This window comes from Sinocyclocheilus anshuiensis, unplaced genomic scaffold (genome assembly GCF_001515605.1).
Source record: "Sinocyclocheilus anshuiensis isolate Anshui unplaced genomic scaffold, SAMN03320099.WGS_v1.1 scaffold393, whole genome shotgun sequence".
Lineage (NCBI taxonomy): Eukaryota > Metazoa > Chordata > Actinopteri > Cypriniformes > Cyprinidae > Sinocyclocheilus > Sinocyclocheilus anshuiensis.
This window is the reverse complement of record NW_015536501.1, coordinates 721,174-739,337: the sequence shown is the minus strand read 5'-3', so window position 1 is coordinate 739,337 and position 18,164 is coordinate 721,174. Positions and strand designations below refer to the sequence as shown.

The 18,164-nt window shown below is 35.8% G+C and overlaps 1 protein-coding gene across 1 annotated transcript; it reads left to right on the top strand.

The window, feature by feature from the left end:
- Positions 1–1,460: 1,460 nt before the first annotated feature.
- Positions 1,461–15,171, top strand: ggt1b (gamma-glutamyltransferase 1b). Its single transcript, XM_016486999.1, has 12 exons — positions 1,461–1,805; positions 3,149–3,279; positions 4,050–4,139; positions 4,522–4,714; positions 4,916–5,076; positions 5,931–6,080; positions 8,281–8,417; positions 9,749–9,936; positions 10,078–10,205; positions 10,670–10,782; positions 10,873–10,986; positions 14,223–15,171. Exons 1-12 carry the CDS (start codon positions 1,627–1,629, stop codon positions 14,367–14,369), a joined length of 1,731 nt encoding a protein of 576 aa, XP_016342485.1. The 5' UTR covers positions 1,461–1,626; the 3' UTR covers positions 14,370–15,171.
- The last annotated feature ends 2,993 nt before the right edge of the window (positions 15,172–18,164 follow it).

Genomic DNA, 18,164 nt, shown 5'->3' with positions numbered 1-18,164 from the left:
TGCATATTTGCGGCGTCAGTGTCAGTGACTGTATGAACGCAGCATGCGACATGTTTTCATAACAGCTCTAGCATTGCACATCCTCATATAGCCAACAGTACCATCAAGTTTTCCATAATAGAATTTTCGGACTATAAAGGTAAGAATGAAACGGTCTCTTCTTTACTCATTTTAACGTGTTTTCGTCATCATTTAAAGGTGCTGTATGTATTTTTTTAACTGTGCTAAAGCATAAAAATACCGTAATATGTTTGCAGATATTTTGGAAACATGCTAAGTTCACATACTTGTTTCTCCGAAAAACAGTGCTGCAGTCAGATATTCTATTTTTGAAACGTGTGTTCCGTGTCAGGATGTCTGTTTTTGTTTTGGTCTGTGTGATTCCGCCCACTGCCAATTTACCCAATAGTAATTCGACACATCGGGTTGCCAGCGGAAAACACCACATATTTGCAGCCATGGAAGCCAGCAAACGATCTGGGTAAGACATCGCAGATTCTACCTGATCTAAAACAAATCTAAAAAGCTCTATGACTAGAGGCATATCAGAATGTGGATAAATCATTTCATCAATCTGGCAACCCATGTGAGTGTTGAGTGGAAGTGGAGAAGGGGGAAACGACTCTCTCCAATATTTTGAATTTGGACCACTAGCTGTCAATATTACATACTGTACCTTTACAATAACTTTACAATGGCTGCATTGTATAAACAGAAATCTTAGGCTGCTGACTTCTTGCCTTGCTGCCTTATCAGACAATGACTTTGCAGGCAGTGTTTGCGCACCAAGGCACCTCACGAAACTGATTTCGGACATGCTTCTGAGGCAGCATGACGGGTTAATGATCTACAACAAAACAAAACGAATTAATATTTCATTAATATAGTACTGATTTCTCACTAGAAGTAACATCAAAAGTGGAAAAAGTTACATTTACACACAAACTGACCACCAAATGCAGCTTTCAGACGCCATCTTTATTTTTTTTTTAGCTCAACCATCACGGAATGGAACGCACAGGATTGTGGGATATCAAAGACAGGGAAGGATACATCTGTGGTGCCTTCAAAAATCGATCAGGAGACAGACTTGCCTTGATGCCTTCCTACCTCGGATTGTTCAGCTTTCAGACGCAGCCAACGCAGTGACTGTCCAAATAAATATGAGCCAAACCCCGGCAAAAAAAAGGGTTAAAAGCGGGGTTTAGAACGACGATAACCCAGGGTTACGTGTGAAAAGCCCTTTGTCAAGACTAGATGCTTTGCAACAGACACCCAATCATGTTCCTAATATGTATCGTGCTTCGGACAGTCATAAACACCGCATATTTGTGTTTGAGTGCAAAAATGTCAAATGATGATGGAAAAATAATTAGATTGGAGACGGTTTAATTCTTAGCTTTATAGTCTGAAATGTCCATTGTCGACACTGACATAGCAAATAGAAACATTAACCCGGGGGTTTAGGAATTTCCGTGAAATTCAGTGTGAAATGTCAGCGTCCTAATGAAAGCACTAATTAATTACATGACTGCTTTCGGATAAGGCGGCAAACAAATGTAAACAAGCAGCGTATATACATCAGCAACAGAAAACTAGACATTTGCTGTTACATGTTGCAGGGAAATGGTGCAGAAGTCTACTGTGGTGGGCCTCGCTTTGCTGCTGCTGGCTGCAGTCGGCACGTTTTTGGCCGTTTTCTTTTCGGTGCAGGGCAAGAAGGCCTCTTCTGAACCTGAACCTGAAAATGGTTACTTCAAGGCAGCGGTGGCAGCAGATGCTGGGACGTGCTCAGAGATTGGCAGGTTTGAGCTCTGTTCTCCTGAAATGCACATTCACTTTTTTGCCATCTATGACATGTAGTTTCTGTGAAATTTAAATAAAATGAATTAATTACGTTCACATTACATCAGAATTTACATTATTGTAAACAAACAGAAAGAAGGCCATAGGAGGAGATCACTGTAAAATGTTTTGTTTGGTAACATCAGAGACTGTGTTTTGGCGGTTAGTCGGAAGTTGTCTGAAGCTATTAGTAATATAAACAACATTTTACCGTCGTCAAGTACAATTCCAAAAGTGGGATAAAACAGCGCGATGTTACAGAGCTCACGCCTATACGGCCCCTCATATTAATAGCTGAATCATCCACATTTCATCATCCCATACCACACACCAAAGAAAGTTTTTAAGAATCGCATCACGCAGTAACTGGTTTTTAAGGTATCAACTGCAAATGTTAAATTTTTGTAGTGCAGATAAACGATTTTCTTGTATTGTTATTGGGTTGTATATCAATAGAGCTCTGTGAAAAGCCATGTGAGATGAAATATTACAATGTTTTGTCACGTTACTTAAAAATGTGCTGCAGGAAGTAAAATCCACTTTAATTGGTTTTATGTATCATCAATTATATCATCATCATTTTAAAGGTCACATCCGGTAGGAATAGATCCTTAAGACTCAACACCAGAGGTGAATAGGGTAAAAATGTTAACAGATATCATCATACTTCCCCAGTAGATTAATCACAGTATACAGTACATTAAGACAACTGTTTTGTATTACATGTTTTCTGGAATGTTATGTAAATATGCAAATGAGGTATTACCTAATTAAATATGCACTCATTTGCATACATTTATAGAACAGAAATCTGAACACCTGATGAAGCCAGGTTCAAACTTCTTGTTTCATTTGGTTGACGTATTAGTTGAAGGTTTTTACAAAGGAGATTTGGATATCTCTTTTTATCACTCCATAAATCAGAAAAATATTGTCAAGAGCCAGGAATAAAGTAATGGAGTGTTTTATAAATGAGGTGAATGATGAATGAGCAAATCCCTCAGTAAAAACATTAGGAATATAGATGGGAATAAAACTGTAAAGTCTGGTGTGTGTGTAAGTGTTGCTGAAGTGGAGATTTGTGCAACAGAAAAAAAAGAAACTTTAGATATGTACTGTAATTAAAATCTACAGATGCAAAAAGATAAATTGTAATAAAATGAACACACATATTGCACATTTTTGTCAATGCATAATATAGTGTTTTTCATCAAAATCTTTTTTTAGATTTTGCTGCATTCTGATATTTAAAATGATCATATCAAGGTTAGCATGCCAAATGCCCTCTCTGTGTGTCCTCCAGCGATATCCTGAAGAGAGGCGGTTCCGCTGTAGATTCTGCCATTGCTGCTCTGCTGTGCGTGGGATTGATGAATGCCCACAGCATGGGCATTGGAGGAGGGCTCTTCTTCACTATTTATGATGCCAAAACAGGTATGCAGACTGCAGTCACTCACTATTACCTGTCTGATTCAACCTGACACACCAGTCTGCAGTGTCTGTGTGTATCTAAAGAATTTCTGCACATATAAGGATCTATTTTTATCATTTTATTTATTTATTTTTAATATAATGTATATTTAATAATATTTGCAACCTTTGTATTAAAACTATTGCATTTTTATATAATATTTGCAACTTTTATTTTTTATGCACACTGCATGCATAAAATGTAAATTATGCACACACCGCATAAATAAATGTAATAATTTAGTTGAATATAAAATCATTTAATATAAAAGTAAGTATATATACCAGTGCATAAAGAATTTATGCACATATTTTAAGGATCTATTTTTATACTTTATTTGTTTATTATTAATATTTTAATATTATTTATATTTATTAAAAATATATGTACTTATACAAATAGATAGGTATATATGCATTATTTGCAAAATTTTTTTTTTAAATATTTGTATGCACACTGCATAAATTGTAAATAATATAAATGTGTCTGTGTATATGAAGAGTTTATACACATTTTAATAGTTGAATCTATTTTATATGATGTATTTATTTTTTATAATTATATAATAAAATATAAAATATATTTGCTCTTTTGTTGATTTTGATTGCTTCCATTGTCCTGGATAAAAGTGTCTGCTAAATGTCTAAATGTAAATGTAATAAAAATAATACATATTTAATATTTATATTTTTGGATTTCTTTATATTTATAGATTATTTACTTGACTTTGCAGGAAAAGTCGAAACCATCAATGCACGTGAGACGGCCCCTGCAAACGCAACCAGAGACATGTTTGGAAATAGTACAGACCTTTCCCAGAAAGGTATCTATTAACTACATTAAATTAACTGCGAAAATCATTAGTGAAACAGGATTTACACGATGAGTGGCCTCGTGATACGGTGCCAGCATGGAGAGATAAGCGTAAAACAACTATCACCACAATTTCAACAATCAATATCTCACAGTACATCAGGCTCTACATATGGTTAATATAGGACTTTTCCAGGAAAACCGTAAAACTGCATCTCAGTTCATTGTAAATATGGTCTCATGTCACAAAGTATGTAATGTTATCAACTGCCATATATATATGTATTTTTTAACTGCTGCATTTTTATTTTTCTTAAGTTCAGTGTTTCAGATCTGTTGGTGGTTTTAGATAATAAAACATGGAATAAAGTGTTTCAAAAAATCATCCACAGGTGGTTTGTCCATCGCTGTTCCTGGAGAGATTCGTGGGTATGAAATGGCCCATAAACGGCATGGCAAGCTTCCATGGAAAGAGCTGTTTTTACCAAGCATACAACTGGCCAGAAACGGCTTTCCTGTTGGCAGAGCATTGGCAAGTGCCATTAACTCAAACAGAAACATCATTATGGGTGATAAGATGTTATGGTGAGCACACATGGATATTTTCAACCAAGATGTTAAGCATTAAAAAATATACTTTTAACAAGGTGCATGAAGTAATTTGTATTTGATATGACTGTGGGGTGATATTATAAAAACATTTCTATAATGTAATTTGTAATATGGTATATCCCCTTTTAGCCATGCACTGCGTTTATGCACTAAAATTTTCGGTTGGTTCCTTAGTTCTGTGTTCTGCGATTCCACCGGCAACATCCTACAAGAAAACGACACCATCACCTTCACAAAACTGGCTGACACTTATGAGTTCATTGCAGAGAATGGGCCTGATGCTTTCTACAGCGGACAGCTTGCTGAGAGCCTTGTGAAGGACATCCAAGCTGCAGGTTTTTTATTCACACATATGTCTATTCCATTATTTGGTATCAATAACTCATAATCTGGACTAAATCAAAAGTGTGGTTGGATGACGCGATTTAGCCCAGGGGCTTTCAAACTGTACCCCAGAGGACCTTGTATGTGAACTATGTGAACAGCAATAAATAAAAAACATATTGTTTTTATGCACACACTACAGATATACAAACACACACTGTATATGCATTGTTTACATTTTAGTTCTTATGCACAATGTGCAGATAAAATGTCAATTTTTAAGACAATGTAATTTAATATATTTATATGGATTAAAGTTTGTTTAATCTGCATTGATAAAATGTAAATAATATAAAAATATTATTTGATATATATTTTTAAGCACAAACTGCACAAATACAGTCTGTGTTAATTAAAAATATCATAATATTTAAATGTCTGAAATCCCCTGAGCTAACCCTAAAAAGTTTCTTGAGTTATTGATCAAGAATTCGAGTAAGAAGAAGTTCTTACTCAAAATCTTGATGCAGGAATACATTCTGCTATAGTAAATCACTATAAGAGTAGAGCCACATTTTTTATTTCCCGTCAGATGTACTTGACTGCCCATATTAGTGAGTTAAAGATGCCAAATAGTGCAGTTTCTAGGCTTCTGTTGTGGCTGATGTGTTGTGGTTCATTGATTTCCAAATATTTTACATCCCACTAATTCCTGCAGTGCTGCCAATAGTCCACCCAGGCCGAGCTGTTGAAGGATAACACACAATTGGTTGTTAATGACTAAATCAATAACTCAGTAGGTTTGATCTCATTAAGTTGCTTCGCATCATGCGTCATACGTCCGTCTGTGTCGTGTGTGTTGCAGATGGGATTATAACTCTGGAGGATTTGAGAGATTACAAGCCCTTTCTGGATGATTCCCCCCTCACTGCCACTGTGGGTGAATACACAATGGTGACACCAAACGCGCCTGCCAGCGGCCCAGTCCTCACACTGATACTCAACATCCTGAGCGGTAGGTACAGAGTTCAAGCAGTGGACAGTCTATCCAGGGCTGCGTTTCCCACTTGCATCCTAAGTAGATCGTAGAACCATTGCCACCAATGGTCACTATTCATGCCTGAAATTGCTTTTATATATAGGGGCATTTAATATATAGCCTGCAATTTAAATAATATAGGCTAAACTAAGGTGTTTTTCTAAATATTTTTTTCGAAAAAGAATATTTCTGCCCGCTAGAAAAAAAAACACAGAACCAAAATGTTGAAATGGTTCCAACACGTCATTGGGATACTGTTATAGTTTTTTTATTTCTATATTTTTAGTTACTTTTTGTAATTTAGTTGTATTTTTTTGTCATTTTTATTATTTTAAATGTCTGTATATTTTTTTATTATTTTTATTTCAGTTTTAGAAATGCCTTGTCAACTAGCTGAAAAAAAGATTTTACGTTTTTTTTTTTTTTTTTCAGTTACGTTTATTTTATTTCAAGTAGCAAAAATGTTTTCTTTATGGTTTTAGTTTTGCTAAACTACCCTGACCCAAACTCAATATCGATTTTAGCGATTTTAACAACCAGCCAGTAAATAAAAGTCTGTATAGTAGGTTCATTGTTCATTCGAGTTGGACATTTTTCCGAAAAAATTACTCGTTGTTCTGATTTAGCACTGATTCACTCGTTAGCGAGTTCAAGATTGTTTCGTAAGACTTTCAAAAGAATCTATTCATAAGAGTCATTTGTTCGCAAATTAGACATAACGGCTCGTGCTTTGTTCATTGTCGCATACAAATTTTTCCTGACTGGATTTTACATTTTTGTTGCACATATGCTTATTATGTTGTGTAATGTTATGATATAATGTTTACTATTATATTTGTTTATATTTTTTAATGAGCAATGTATTAGTCAATAGACCTTCCTCTGTTGAAAACAAGTTTCCATTTAAACCAGTGTGGACCAGCATGAAAATTTGGTGTTTTGAGCAGCGAGAGAAAGCATCTAGTGATTACTGATTACAGGATGACCGTTAGTCAATCTTTAATGTTCTTAACTGTTTCCTCATGTTGAATAGTGACTTCAGAACATCCCAACTTTTCTTTGCTACAAGCCATTAAAATCCCTCCACCCTTCGCTCCTGTCTCCCAAACCAACACTAACGTGGGCTGTTTGCCACTAATTGGACACAAACCAAGCATGGAAAAATCCATGCAGTCAGCGTGTTCCGACCCTTTCCTTGGGGTTCCACCAGTAGGGGATACTCTGAAGCAGCCTGTCATCTGAGATTCATCTCAGCTCTGTGTCTTAGTGTTTTTCAGACACCCACTCTTTAGCTTTACTGATGAGATACTTAGTCATTAAGTTGCTGCCAGACAGGGCACGGCTGTCGATAAACACTGTCAGCACTTGTTTTTTTCACAATATAGCTTGATATGTTCAGTTGTTATGAAACATCTTCCCTGGCGAATCATTCATAATTGTTCAATTATTTCAAATAGACGGTCTGGCATGAATGGTCGAGACAATTTGAGAAGTTTTCAGACACTAAAACTGGGTCAGTTGCCCAACAGTAAAATAATAGTTGACCTAAAAGTGAAAATGATGTCGCCATTTACTCGCTCTCGTGTCATTTCCTAACCCATATGGCTGACTTACTTTAGTGGAACACAAATGAGATGTTTTGCAGAATGTTGTGCAGCATTTTCAGAGTTTAAGAACTGAAATTTTCCATAATAATCACATTTGTGCTTCTGCATATTCAGATTTGATTCGATGAAAGAGAAAAACGATTGCATTTGGCTTCAATGATGTCACAATAAATAATTGATTACCCTGCTAACAAAAATATGTTCTATGAATGTTTTGCTAACATTCTCATTACATTATCAAAATGTTATTTCTGAATGTTCTCAGAACGTTCATAATGTCCAGTTTTTGGAAAACATTTTTTGTTTGTGCGAACATTAAGTGAACATTCCATTGTATCATTTTGCAAACATTATGGGAATGTTACATTTGAATGTTCTCTGAACAAGTAATAAAAGGTAAAAATTACTAGACAAACGTTCAAGTAAAAATGTTGGAGTAAAAAAGCTTCTGAAGACCTTCCTATGGCAGTCATCTTGATGACTGGCAGATCTAGCCATTTTTATGACAACAGTTTGCATGGTTGAGTAATCGTAGTGAATCTAACTGAGCTCTCATTCTCTTTCCTCAGGTTACAACTTCAGTTCAGACAGTGTCTCCACCACTGAAAATAAAACCCTCACCTATCATCGCATGGTAGAGGCGTTCCGGTTTGCGTATGCCAAGAGGAGCGTCTTGGGGGATCCAGAATTTCTCAACATCTCCAGTGTAAGTTGTAATGAAAGCGATACTTCATTCAAAAAAAAAAAAAAAAGGAAAAAGAAAAATTCTGTCATCATTTACTCATCCTCATCTCATTCCTAACCTGTATGATTTACGTTCTTCTGTAGAACACAAGGTAAGATATTTTGTATCATGCCTGTTTTGTCTTCCTTTTTTCCTGTATCATGTAATTTTTATTTTTGATATTTCTATGTAATTTATTTAATTTAATTTAAGTTTTAATAATTTTAGAACTTTAATAATTTTATTTTATTTTATTATTTGTTGCCAATGCAACATTTCTTAAGTTTAAGGCAACATTTTTTTATTTTTAAACTTTCCATTTAATATGTATATAAACTCATTAAAAATCAGCTGAAATAATGTGTGTATATATATATACTATATTGTAAATACTGTATATTATAGCAGCTGATTTTTAATGAGTTTATTTTTAGTTAACATTAACAACATCATTTTGGACTGGATTGATGTTATGTGGCCAACTGAAAACAGCTGAAACATTCTTCAAAATATCTTCCTTTGTGTTCTGCAAAAGTCATGCAGGTTAGAAACGACATGAAGGTGAGAACAGAATTTACATTTTTGGGTGAACTATTCCTTTAAAGGGGTCATAGGATGCTACATGCACTTTTACAAGTAGTTTGAACTGAAATGTGTGTTGGCAGTGTGTGTACACAACCACCCTATAATGATAAAAATCCACCCAGTGTTTTTTTTTTAAATCTGGTTAAATGTTTTCCCCTTTCTCAAATCGAGCCGATCTCAGATGCCTGTCTGTGTGACGTTACAAAAACAGGCCCCTCCCACGATAGTTTGATTGACAGTAGCGTTTCAGCACAGACTGGACTGGTGTCTTACCTTAGCTCCGCCCTGAGTGAGCTGTCATCAGTCCGCCATTGTTTCACCATTCTTCACTACCATTGAGAAATTTTAACCAAACTATGTTACAGACTTTTCATTAAGACCCTAAAAAATCATATCAACTTGTGGAAAATGGGCATCCTATGACCCCTTTAAGTACATTTTTACTTAACCTCAATCAACATGCATTATCTTAATGTAAAAATGCTCCCATGTTTCTTCAGCAGCTGTTCATATTGACACAGGCATATGTTCGTCAGCTGTGATCAAAGTGGTTACTGAAACCGGCATGGTTTCTCACACTAATCACAGAGCATGAAAGTAGTGTGCTATTGAACGGCTCATTGTGCGTCCGCCCTTTTGATCAGCTGTTATTTCAAGCTGTAGATTATTGTGCCGCCGGCAGGGCTGCAATAATGATCTGCTTACCTCCTCCTCTATCTCGCTGGCAGTTCATCCAGAACATTACATCGAAGGACTATGCTGACATGATACTTCAGAAGATCACAGATAATACGACTCAGCAAGAGAGCTACTATGAACCCAAGTTCTACCTTCCCGACGATCACGGCACATCACATGTGTCAGTGGTGGCAGAGGACGGCAGCGCGGTCGCCGCCACCAGCACCATCAACCTATAGTGAGCATTTGCCATCTCAAACATCTGTCATTATTTAGTCAGAGAGTGTACACTTTTCAGGAAAATCAGCTTCTAATTGACTTACTTATTCATTTAATAATAATATTTGTAAATGACATCATATTCTTTTTCTTCTCCCAGTTTTGGCTCCAAGTTTATGTCAAATTCAACAGGAATTATACTGAACAATGAGATGGATGACTTCAGTTCTCCCTTGATAACCAATAACTTTGGAGTTCCTCCTTCTCCCAACAACTTCATTGTCCCACGTGAGAAAACATGATTGGCAATAACATTTTTTGTAGTATGTATATTATAGGCCTAAGCCACATGAGGCCATACTTTACATTGAGTTTTATGCACAATGTTTTCTTAACATCATTACATATGGTAAAATTACTGTAACAACAATATGATAAAAACACAATATTAGTTAAGAGTAAAAATTGTTATGTATGTTAAAGAATATCTCACCTTTAGTGGATATTATCAGATATTCCAAATTATTACTCTAAATGGACTTCAAATGCTTATTTCTGAGATGAATGGCACACAATTATTACCATTACATTATGCTGTTCCAAATATTTTTTTTTCAGATAATAAGCATTTTACATTGTATACTATGCAGTATGCAGGGACATAGTTTCAATCACAGCCATGAACTTCAGTGTATCTTTGAAGATTTTGCTTTAATTGTTTGTTAACTCTGTTGCTTCTCATTTTTGCTCAGATAAAAGACCCATGTCTTCTATGTGTCCCGCCATCCTGCTAGACAAAAACAATAAGGTTAAAATGGTGGTTGGAGCCTCTGGTGGAACAAAGATCACCACAGCAGTTGCCGAGGTGCACTTCCATTTTATTTTAGTCTAGATAGTGGTGCTGGGCATAGTTCAGACCTTATCAACTCATAAATAACTGACATTTTCTGTGCAGGTGATCTTAAATGCACTGTTCTTTAACTATGACCTGAAGAAAGCGATAGTAGACCCGAGAATTCACAATCAGCTCAGTCCAAACACCACACAAGTAGAGCCTGACTTCGACAAGGTGGGTGAAGCAATGTATACAGGTGTCATTTTAAACAGTAATACTAGATATATGACTGAAATAATGTAATGTATACATATACTGTACATCTCCTCTGTGCTGTACACTGTAAAAAAAAGAAAAAGAAAAGAAAGAAACATGAAATTTATGGTAAAAAATGGCAGATGGGGTTGTCAAAACTTACTGGACCCCCCCCATATTTCATTAACTGCTATGATGTTTATATATGAATCTACTGAAGTACTAAAATCTGTTTTGTACTTTTATAATACGCTGACAACCACCATAAAAACACAGGTGGTAATGAGAAATCCATATGATAATTCAAAGTTCAATACAATTAGCTTTTCCACAAGCTGAGGTGAATATATATATATATATATAAGATCATTATATACAGAAGAATATTAATATGTAGAAGACACCGTTATACACACAAATACAAAACACTATCTTGGAAACACACAACACTAAAATAATGCAATAAACATGCAAATCAATAAACTAAGAATAAACAGTTAGTTCAATGAAAAAGCATCTAATGTGAGCTGTCACACAAGGACTTTTGGAAATGTCAATTTATGTTTTGTTGACTGTAAATTATAAGATGTTTGTTCTTTATTACTTCCCAAAACTAAATTTAACAGTATTTAAATGTAGTTATATTTATTACAGTTTTTTCACTGTATATAGTAAGGAAACTTAATTTTAACCAATTAACATTTTTTTTCACTGCATTTTTACCAGTAAAATTTTTTTTTTTTTACTATGCATGTGAGTGTTTTTTGAGTGTAACCACTTATCTGTGGCCATATGTTGTCCAAAAATGATTTTATTTGTTACCACAGGTTTTTTTTTTTATGTTGGAGTGAAAAAATTTTTTTTTTACCACATTTTTACTAGTAAAATTACATTTTTTTTTTAAATGCAGGTGAGTGTTTTTGAGAGTAACCACTTATCTGTGGTCACATTTTGCCCTAAAATAATAATAATAATAATAATAATAATAAACTTTATTTTATATAGCACCTTTAAAAGTAGCATCTGTTGCCTACAGGGCAAAATTGATACCAGCATGGCGCCGCTAATAAAAGACAAAGTAATCACATAAATCACATAAAAGCTACCCTAAAAAAGTAAGTTTTAAGGGACGATTTAAAAACACTAAGGGATTCTGCATTCCTAATCTCAGAGGGCAGGGAATTCCACAATTTAGGAGCCAAAGAAGAGAAAGCCCGATCACCGATAGTTTTTAGCCGAGTTGTTTGAACAGTTAAAAGACCAGCTTCAGGAGAGCGTAGAGCATGTGTAGGGGGTTAAAAGCTTACACAAATATTGAGGAGCCAAATTATTCAAGGCCTTATAAATGAGCATGAGAATTTTAAAATCAATACAAAAACTAACAGGAAGCCAGTGCAATTTTTCCAAAATAGGTGTGATGTGCTCCCTTGCACTGGTTCTAGTCAGAACCTGAATTTTGTACCAACTGTAATTTACTTAGGGTAGCTTTTGAAACTCCAGCCAGCAAAGCATTACAATAATCAATACGTGAAAAAACAAAAGTGTTGATTAACTTTTCAGCCACAGAAAAAGTCAACATGGGATGTTATTTGGCAATGTTTCTGAGATGAAAAAAAAGATGCTTTGACTGTATTATGCGGATCAAATGTTAAGTTGGCGTCAAATATCACCCCTAGTTTTTTTAGTTTAGTTTGAAACTGTAAAGCAGAGCCATCCACACTTAAAGGGTTACTCCACCCCAAAATGAAAATTTTGTCATTAATCATTTACCCCCATGTCGTTCCAAACCCGTAAAAGCTTCGTTCGTCTTCGGAACCCAATTTAAGATATTTTGGATGAAAACTGGGAGGCTTGTGACTGTCCAATTGACTGCCTAATAAATTATACTGTCAAGGTCCAGAAAAGTATGAAAAGTATCGTCAGAATAGTTCATCTGCCATCAGTGGTTCAACCGTAACGTTATGAAGCGACGAGAATACTTTTTGTACACAGTTGCGCGGCTGACACAGAAGAGCGTACGCTGCTTGCGTTCAGCGGATATTCTCCAAAATGGCGCTATGGTGATGTGGAGAGACACAGAAGAGACGAATTGTTGAATAAAGTCATTATTTTTCTTTTCTTCGCATACAAAAAGTATTCTCGCCGCTTCATAACGTTACGGTTGAACCACTGTCTGACTATTCTGATGATGCTTTTCATACTTTTCTGGACCTTGACAGTGTAATTTACTAGGCAGTCAATCGGACAGTCACAAGCCTCCCGGTTTTCATCCAAAATATCTTAAATTGTGTTCCGAAGACGAATGAAGCTTTTACAGGTTTGGAACGGCATGGGGGTAAGTGATTAATTAAAAAATTTTCATTTATACCTTTAAGGTTACAGACTCTGCTTTGTGCAACTGATGAGGTGAACCAATAAGCATCACTTCAGTCTTGTCACTGTTTAGACAGAACATTTTCAGACATCCATTTTTTAATCTCAGTAAAACATCGAGAAAGAAAAGACACAGGCATATTGACATCAGGTTTTGAATGTATGTAGATCTGAGTGTCATGGGCATAAAAGTGAAAGTTAAGACCAAGTGTTCTTAAAAGTTGGCCAAATGGGAAAATGTAAATACTAAAAAGTAAAGGGCCCAAAACTGATCCCTGGGGAACACCAGAGTGCACCACACCGACCTCAGACCTGTAACCACCCATCACAACAAACTGCTTGCGATTAGAGAGGTAGGACTTAAACCACTTCAATGCAGAATCAGAAACAGTCTTTAAACGAGTGATTAAAATAGAGTGATCTATAGTGTCAAAAGTGGCACTAAGATCAAGAAGAATCAGTATAGATAGACGGCCAGAATCAGAAGCCATTAACAAGTCATTAGTGACCTTAACTAACGCCATTTCAGTGCTGTGGAGTTTACGGAATCCAGATTGAAGTGGCTCGAAAAGGTAATTAGAGGAAAGATGAGAAAGCAATTGAGAAGCCACTGTTTGTTCTAAAATTTTGGCGAGGAATGGAAAATTAGAGATGGGACGAAAATTATTTAGATTTAATTTTTTAGATTTAAAATTATTTATTTAAATCATTAATTAAAATGAAATTATTGTAACCACAGATTATTTTAATGTTGGAGTGAAACATCACTTTGGTATTTTCTTTGGTTGTTCTGAATACACATGATTTTTGCTAAGCACAACCCACTCACTATCAACCCACAGGCCATTTTGGAGGGTCTTGCTACGAAGAACCATGTAATAGAGGTGTTGAAGTCCATGGGCGCAGTGGTTCAGGCCGTGGTGCGGTATAGTGCTGGCCTCAGCGCTGAGTCAGACCCCCGTAAGGGAGGATATGCAGCTGGGTACTGACATTTGACTCAGCGATCCATGTCTCCGGTCCAGCTGGAGGCAATGGAGATGCTACTTCGAGACCCCAAGGACACTTTCCCCTCATGCTGCTCTGAAGCAACCAAGTGCCTCCATCAGAGATACAGGTGAATCAGCTCTGGACAATCAAAAGCTCTGGTAATGTTAATCTCTGCACACACTGAGAAATAAAACACATTCAAATACACTCACAATGGAAAACACACCATCTTTCTTCAGCTGCTTCTTCTGATGACTTGCATTCGTCAAAATCTCTACAGATCTAGTTACTGCGGAGTGGTATTTATTTCTGCTAATAAACGTGTTGTGATGGCCATTATGAACTTTCTTGCGTGACTTCTGTCCGTATTAAGATTTACATCCTGGTAAGAGAACATTTTTGCAAGACTTAGCAGGAGCGTCTTAGGGGACAAAGTTTTAATCAAGCTTCTAATAAGAGCTGAAGCGTGAACAAGAGTTGAAATGCTCGTTTTAATGTCCCATGAGTATGTGATCCTACCCACAGGCACCGGCCCGACATCAAGCAGCATCATTAATGCTGAAGTTGTGGGGGACAGAGAAAAATCACATAAACAGTCCTTAATTAAACTTTCAAAATTGTACTGGGCTAGAAAGTAACTAATAAAATGTATGTACAGTTTATTAACTTAAAGGAAGAGTCCACCCAAAAATAACAGTTTTGTCATTCCAAACCTGTATGGATTTCTTTCTTCTGTGGAACACAAAAGAAGATATTTTGAAGAATGTTGGTAACTGAGCATTAACTTTCATAGTCATTTTTGTCCACACAATGGAAGTCAGTGGGACCCAAAACCATTTGTTTTCCAGCATTCTTCAAAATATCTTGAAATGCATACAGGTTTGGCACGACATGAGGGCGACATTAATAATGACCAAATTTTTGGGTGGAGTATCCCTTCAATCTAACAAACTAAATAATTTGTTGCCGGTGACTCAAGAGTTGCATTTTTATTCTAACATGTAAAATTTTCTATATGGCACATCAAATTTGCCAAGTCAAAATTTGCCAAAATTCCAAGTATACAGTGTACAAAACTGTTGTTATTATTAAAACTAAATGATTAAAATGAATTATTAAAGTTATTATCAATTTCCCTCATCTAAAATAGCTGTAAGTTTGTGTAAGTGGCTGAATTAGAATGGCCTCCAAATGCCAGATTTGTTATTAGAAGAACTATTAAATTAAAATATTCTGAATAGCAATGATTTTTCTGACTGGTTTGTGAAAATGTACAAAATGTGCAGCACAATAAGACTTTGGAGTGGCATAGTTCATTACTAAACATAATGCATTTAACATTAATTTATTTAACATGATTTTTTTCCCCTCACTTACATTAAAATTGTTATTGTAAGTGTAAATCATTCATGTTTTCTCCAGTGTATGTATGTATATACTGTATAAATGTATAAATAAATAAATAAATAAATAAAAGTAATGTGTGCCAAACCAAAAACATGTAAGAATGAAATAAAATATGTTATAAACATATTATACATGTGGACATTGTGGATTTTCTGCTAAAAATGCTTAAAATATAAACTGCTACAAAGGTGCAGAATAAGTGCCCTTGAAGTATTTTGGAAGTGGTGTACCTGCAGATACTAATTCTTATGCTAACCAGTGCCTGATGCTATTAGCATCCAGGCACTAATATCACTTTGGTCAAACATAGCTAACACCAAATAAACTACCTATGCATTTTTCTAGTTCACAACCATCCGATGCTAAAATGTCTCCATTTTTGTGGCCTCTGTGACCCATTTATTTCAGTAACTCACAGTTTTGAGGCCAGACGCAAGATATTTCAGCCTCTGCGCTCCAGAAAGGAAAGCTGATTTGCACTTTAAACAGAAGTTCAAAGCTTGTCGTTAGCAGCTCATATCATAGCTGTTATTAAAGGTCACGTTGTGAAGTCTGTTTAGATCATGTTTTCATATAGCAAACTCTACGCAAGTACATGGACATGTTTTGAGCAAAGTCCATGCCTCTTCATTTACCAATATTTTAGCATTGTCTTGTGCGTTTCGGGGGCGTTTGTTCCCGTCGGGTGGCTTTGAGAGCTGTTGGGTTCATGCTGCTAGGAAAAGGTCAGGTTCTTTCACTGTTCCCGACCCTCCCATAGGGGCTGACAATAAAGCCTTGTCACGTGGCACTCGTCGCTACAACGGCACCACCATTTAGCCCAGAGCACAGCCCAGACTTTTAGTCTCATTTTTGAGGTGGAACACAGTTTGAGACTAGACCCAGAAGGCAGGTTCAGACATTGGGTTGCTAATGATTTTAATGGCGGTTGAAGAAAGCTGGTATCTGCTGCATTCACATCCAGTCAACAAACTGCAAGGCTATGGCAAATAATATTGAGTTTAAAGGTTCACCTCAGCCTGAATGCAAGTTTAGACAAGATTTTGCAGGCAAAAAAGGTCCATTGTCTATTATCAACAATGCAATGATGTATGGTGCTCACGGTTCGCACAGAAGTCTCTTTCAAACCAAGCAGCTTTCTGAACCTGTTACAAAATCAATGTGGGGAAATTTGTTTTCGCTTTTGTGTGAAAGTCCATATTGTGCTAATTCAAATTACATTAACCACACTACACATTTACATTTAGTCATTTAGCAGACGCTTTTATCCAAAGCGACTTACAAATGAGGACAATGGAAGCAATCAAAATCAACAAAAGAGCAATGATATGCAAGTGTTAAGTCTCAGTTAGCTTAACGCAGTACACGTAGCAAGGTTTTTTTTATTTTTATTAAATAATAAATAAAATGAAAACAGATAGAATAGAAAAAGAATAGAGCAAGCTAGTGTTAGAGGCCTTTTTTGCTTTTGTTAATTGTATAATAAATAAAAAGAAAACAAATAGATAGAATACAAAAAGATTAGAGAAGCTATTGTTAGGTTTTTTTAAAGAAAACAAGCAGTTAGTAAATTAATAGAGTGCAAGTCTAAAAGGGACAATGTTTTTTAAAGAATAGAATTAGAATAGAGAATGCTAGAGTTAGAGGGTCAAATAAAGATATTTATACATATTTTCATAACGCACTTTCTAACTTTAAAAACTGTTTTATGCAATTTTCGGTATGTTGTTAAGCAATAAAATATTTTCTCACAGCCTCTTTTACAAAATTCCTGTCAAAAATTAAATAAAGTGCTAGGCTACCTGACTGGGCTATTACTGTATGGCTAGACTGGCTGGATTAATAAAAATGTATTCAAGTGACACCATATGAAAATTTGGACGTTTGCATAAATGTGCTTGTATATTGCTGATTACTGATCTTGTTGACCGTGTACAAAAAATGATCGACGTACAATTTACAGACACGCCCCCAAAGCGGCAACATCGTCAGTCGAGCGTTTTGAGCGGGTGTATTTCGCGCCAGTGTGAACACGTCAGTGTTGCCAAGTCGCGGTTTTCCCGCGGAATTAGGTTACTTTAAAGGGGTCATATGATGCGATTTCAATTTTTCCATAATGTACAGTATGTGGAAAATAATGTGTTTTTTTAACCTTAAACCGCATAAACATTTCATTACACCAAATACTGTTCTTTTTAGCAGCATCATATGACCCCTTTAACACTGTTGCACGGTTGTTTTTCATGTCCGCGGGTTGAAGTGACTCCATTAACATATTTATCGCCTGCAATTAGGGATGGCGATATCTTATCGTTTGCGATATACCGGTAAAAATTCTCCACACGATAAGAATTCGTCTTCCCGCGATAATAACGATAAAGTCTAGTTGT

What these genes read in the sequence shown, in the direction of transcription:
- ggt1b (XM_016486999.1), top strand. Translation starts at nt 1,627, where the DNA reads ATGGTGCAGAAGTCTACTGTGGTGGGCCTCGCTTTGCTGCTGCTGGCT. An exon ending in ACGTGCTCAGAGATTGGCAG is followed by an intron (nt 1,806 to 3,148) that starts GTTTGAGCTCTG and finishes TGTGTCCTCCAG; the next exon opens with CGATATCCTGAAGAGAGGCG. An exon ending in ACCAGCACCATCAACCTATA is followed by an intron (nt 9,937 to 10,077) that starts GTGAGCATTTGC and finishes TTCTTCTCCCAG; the next exon opens with TTTTGGCTCCAAGTTTATGT.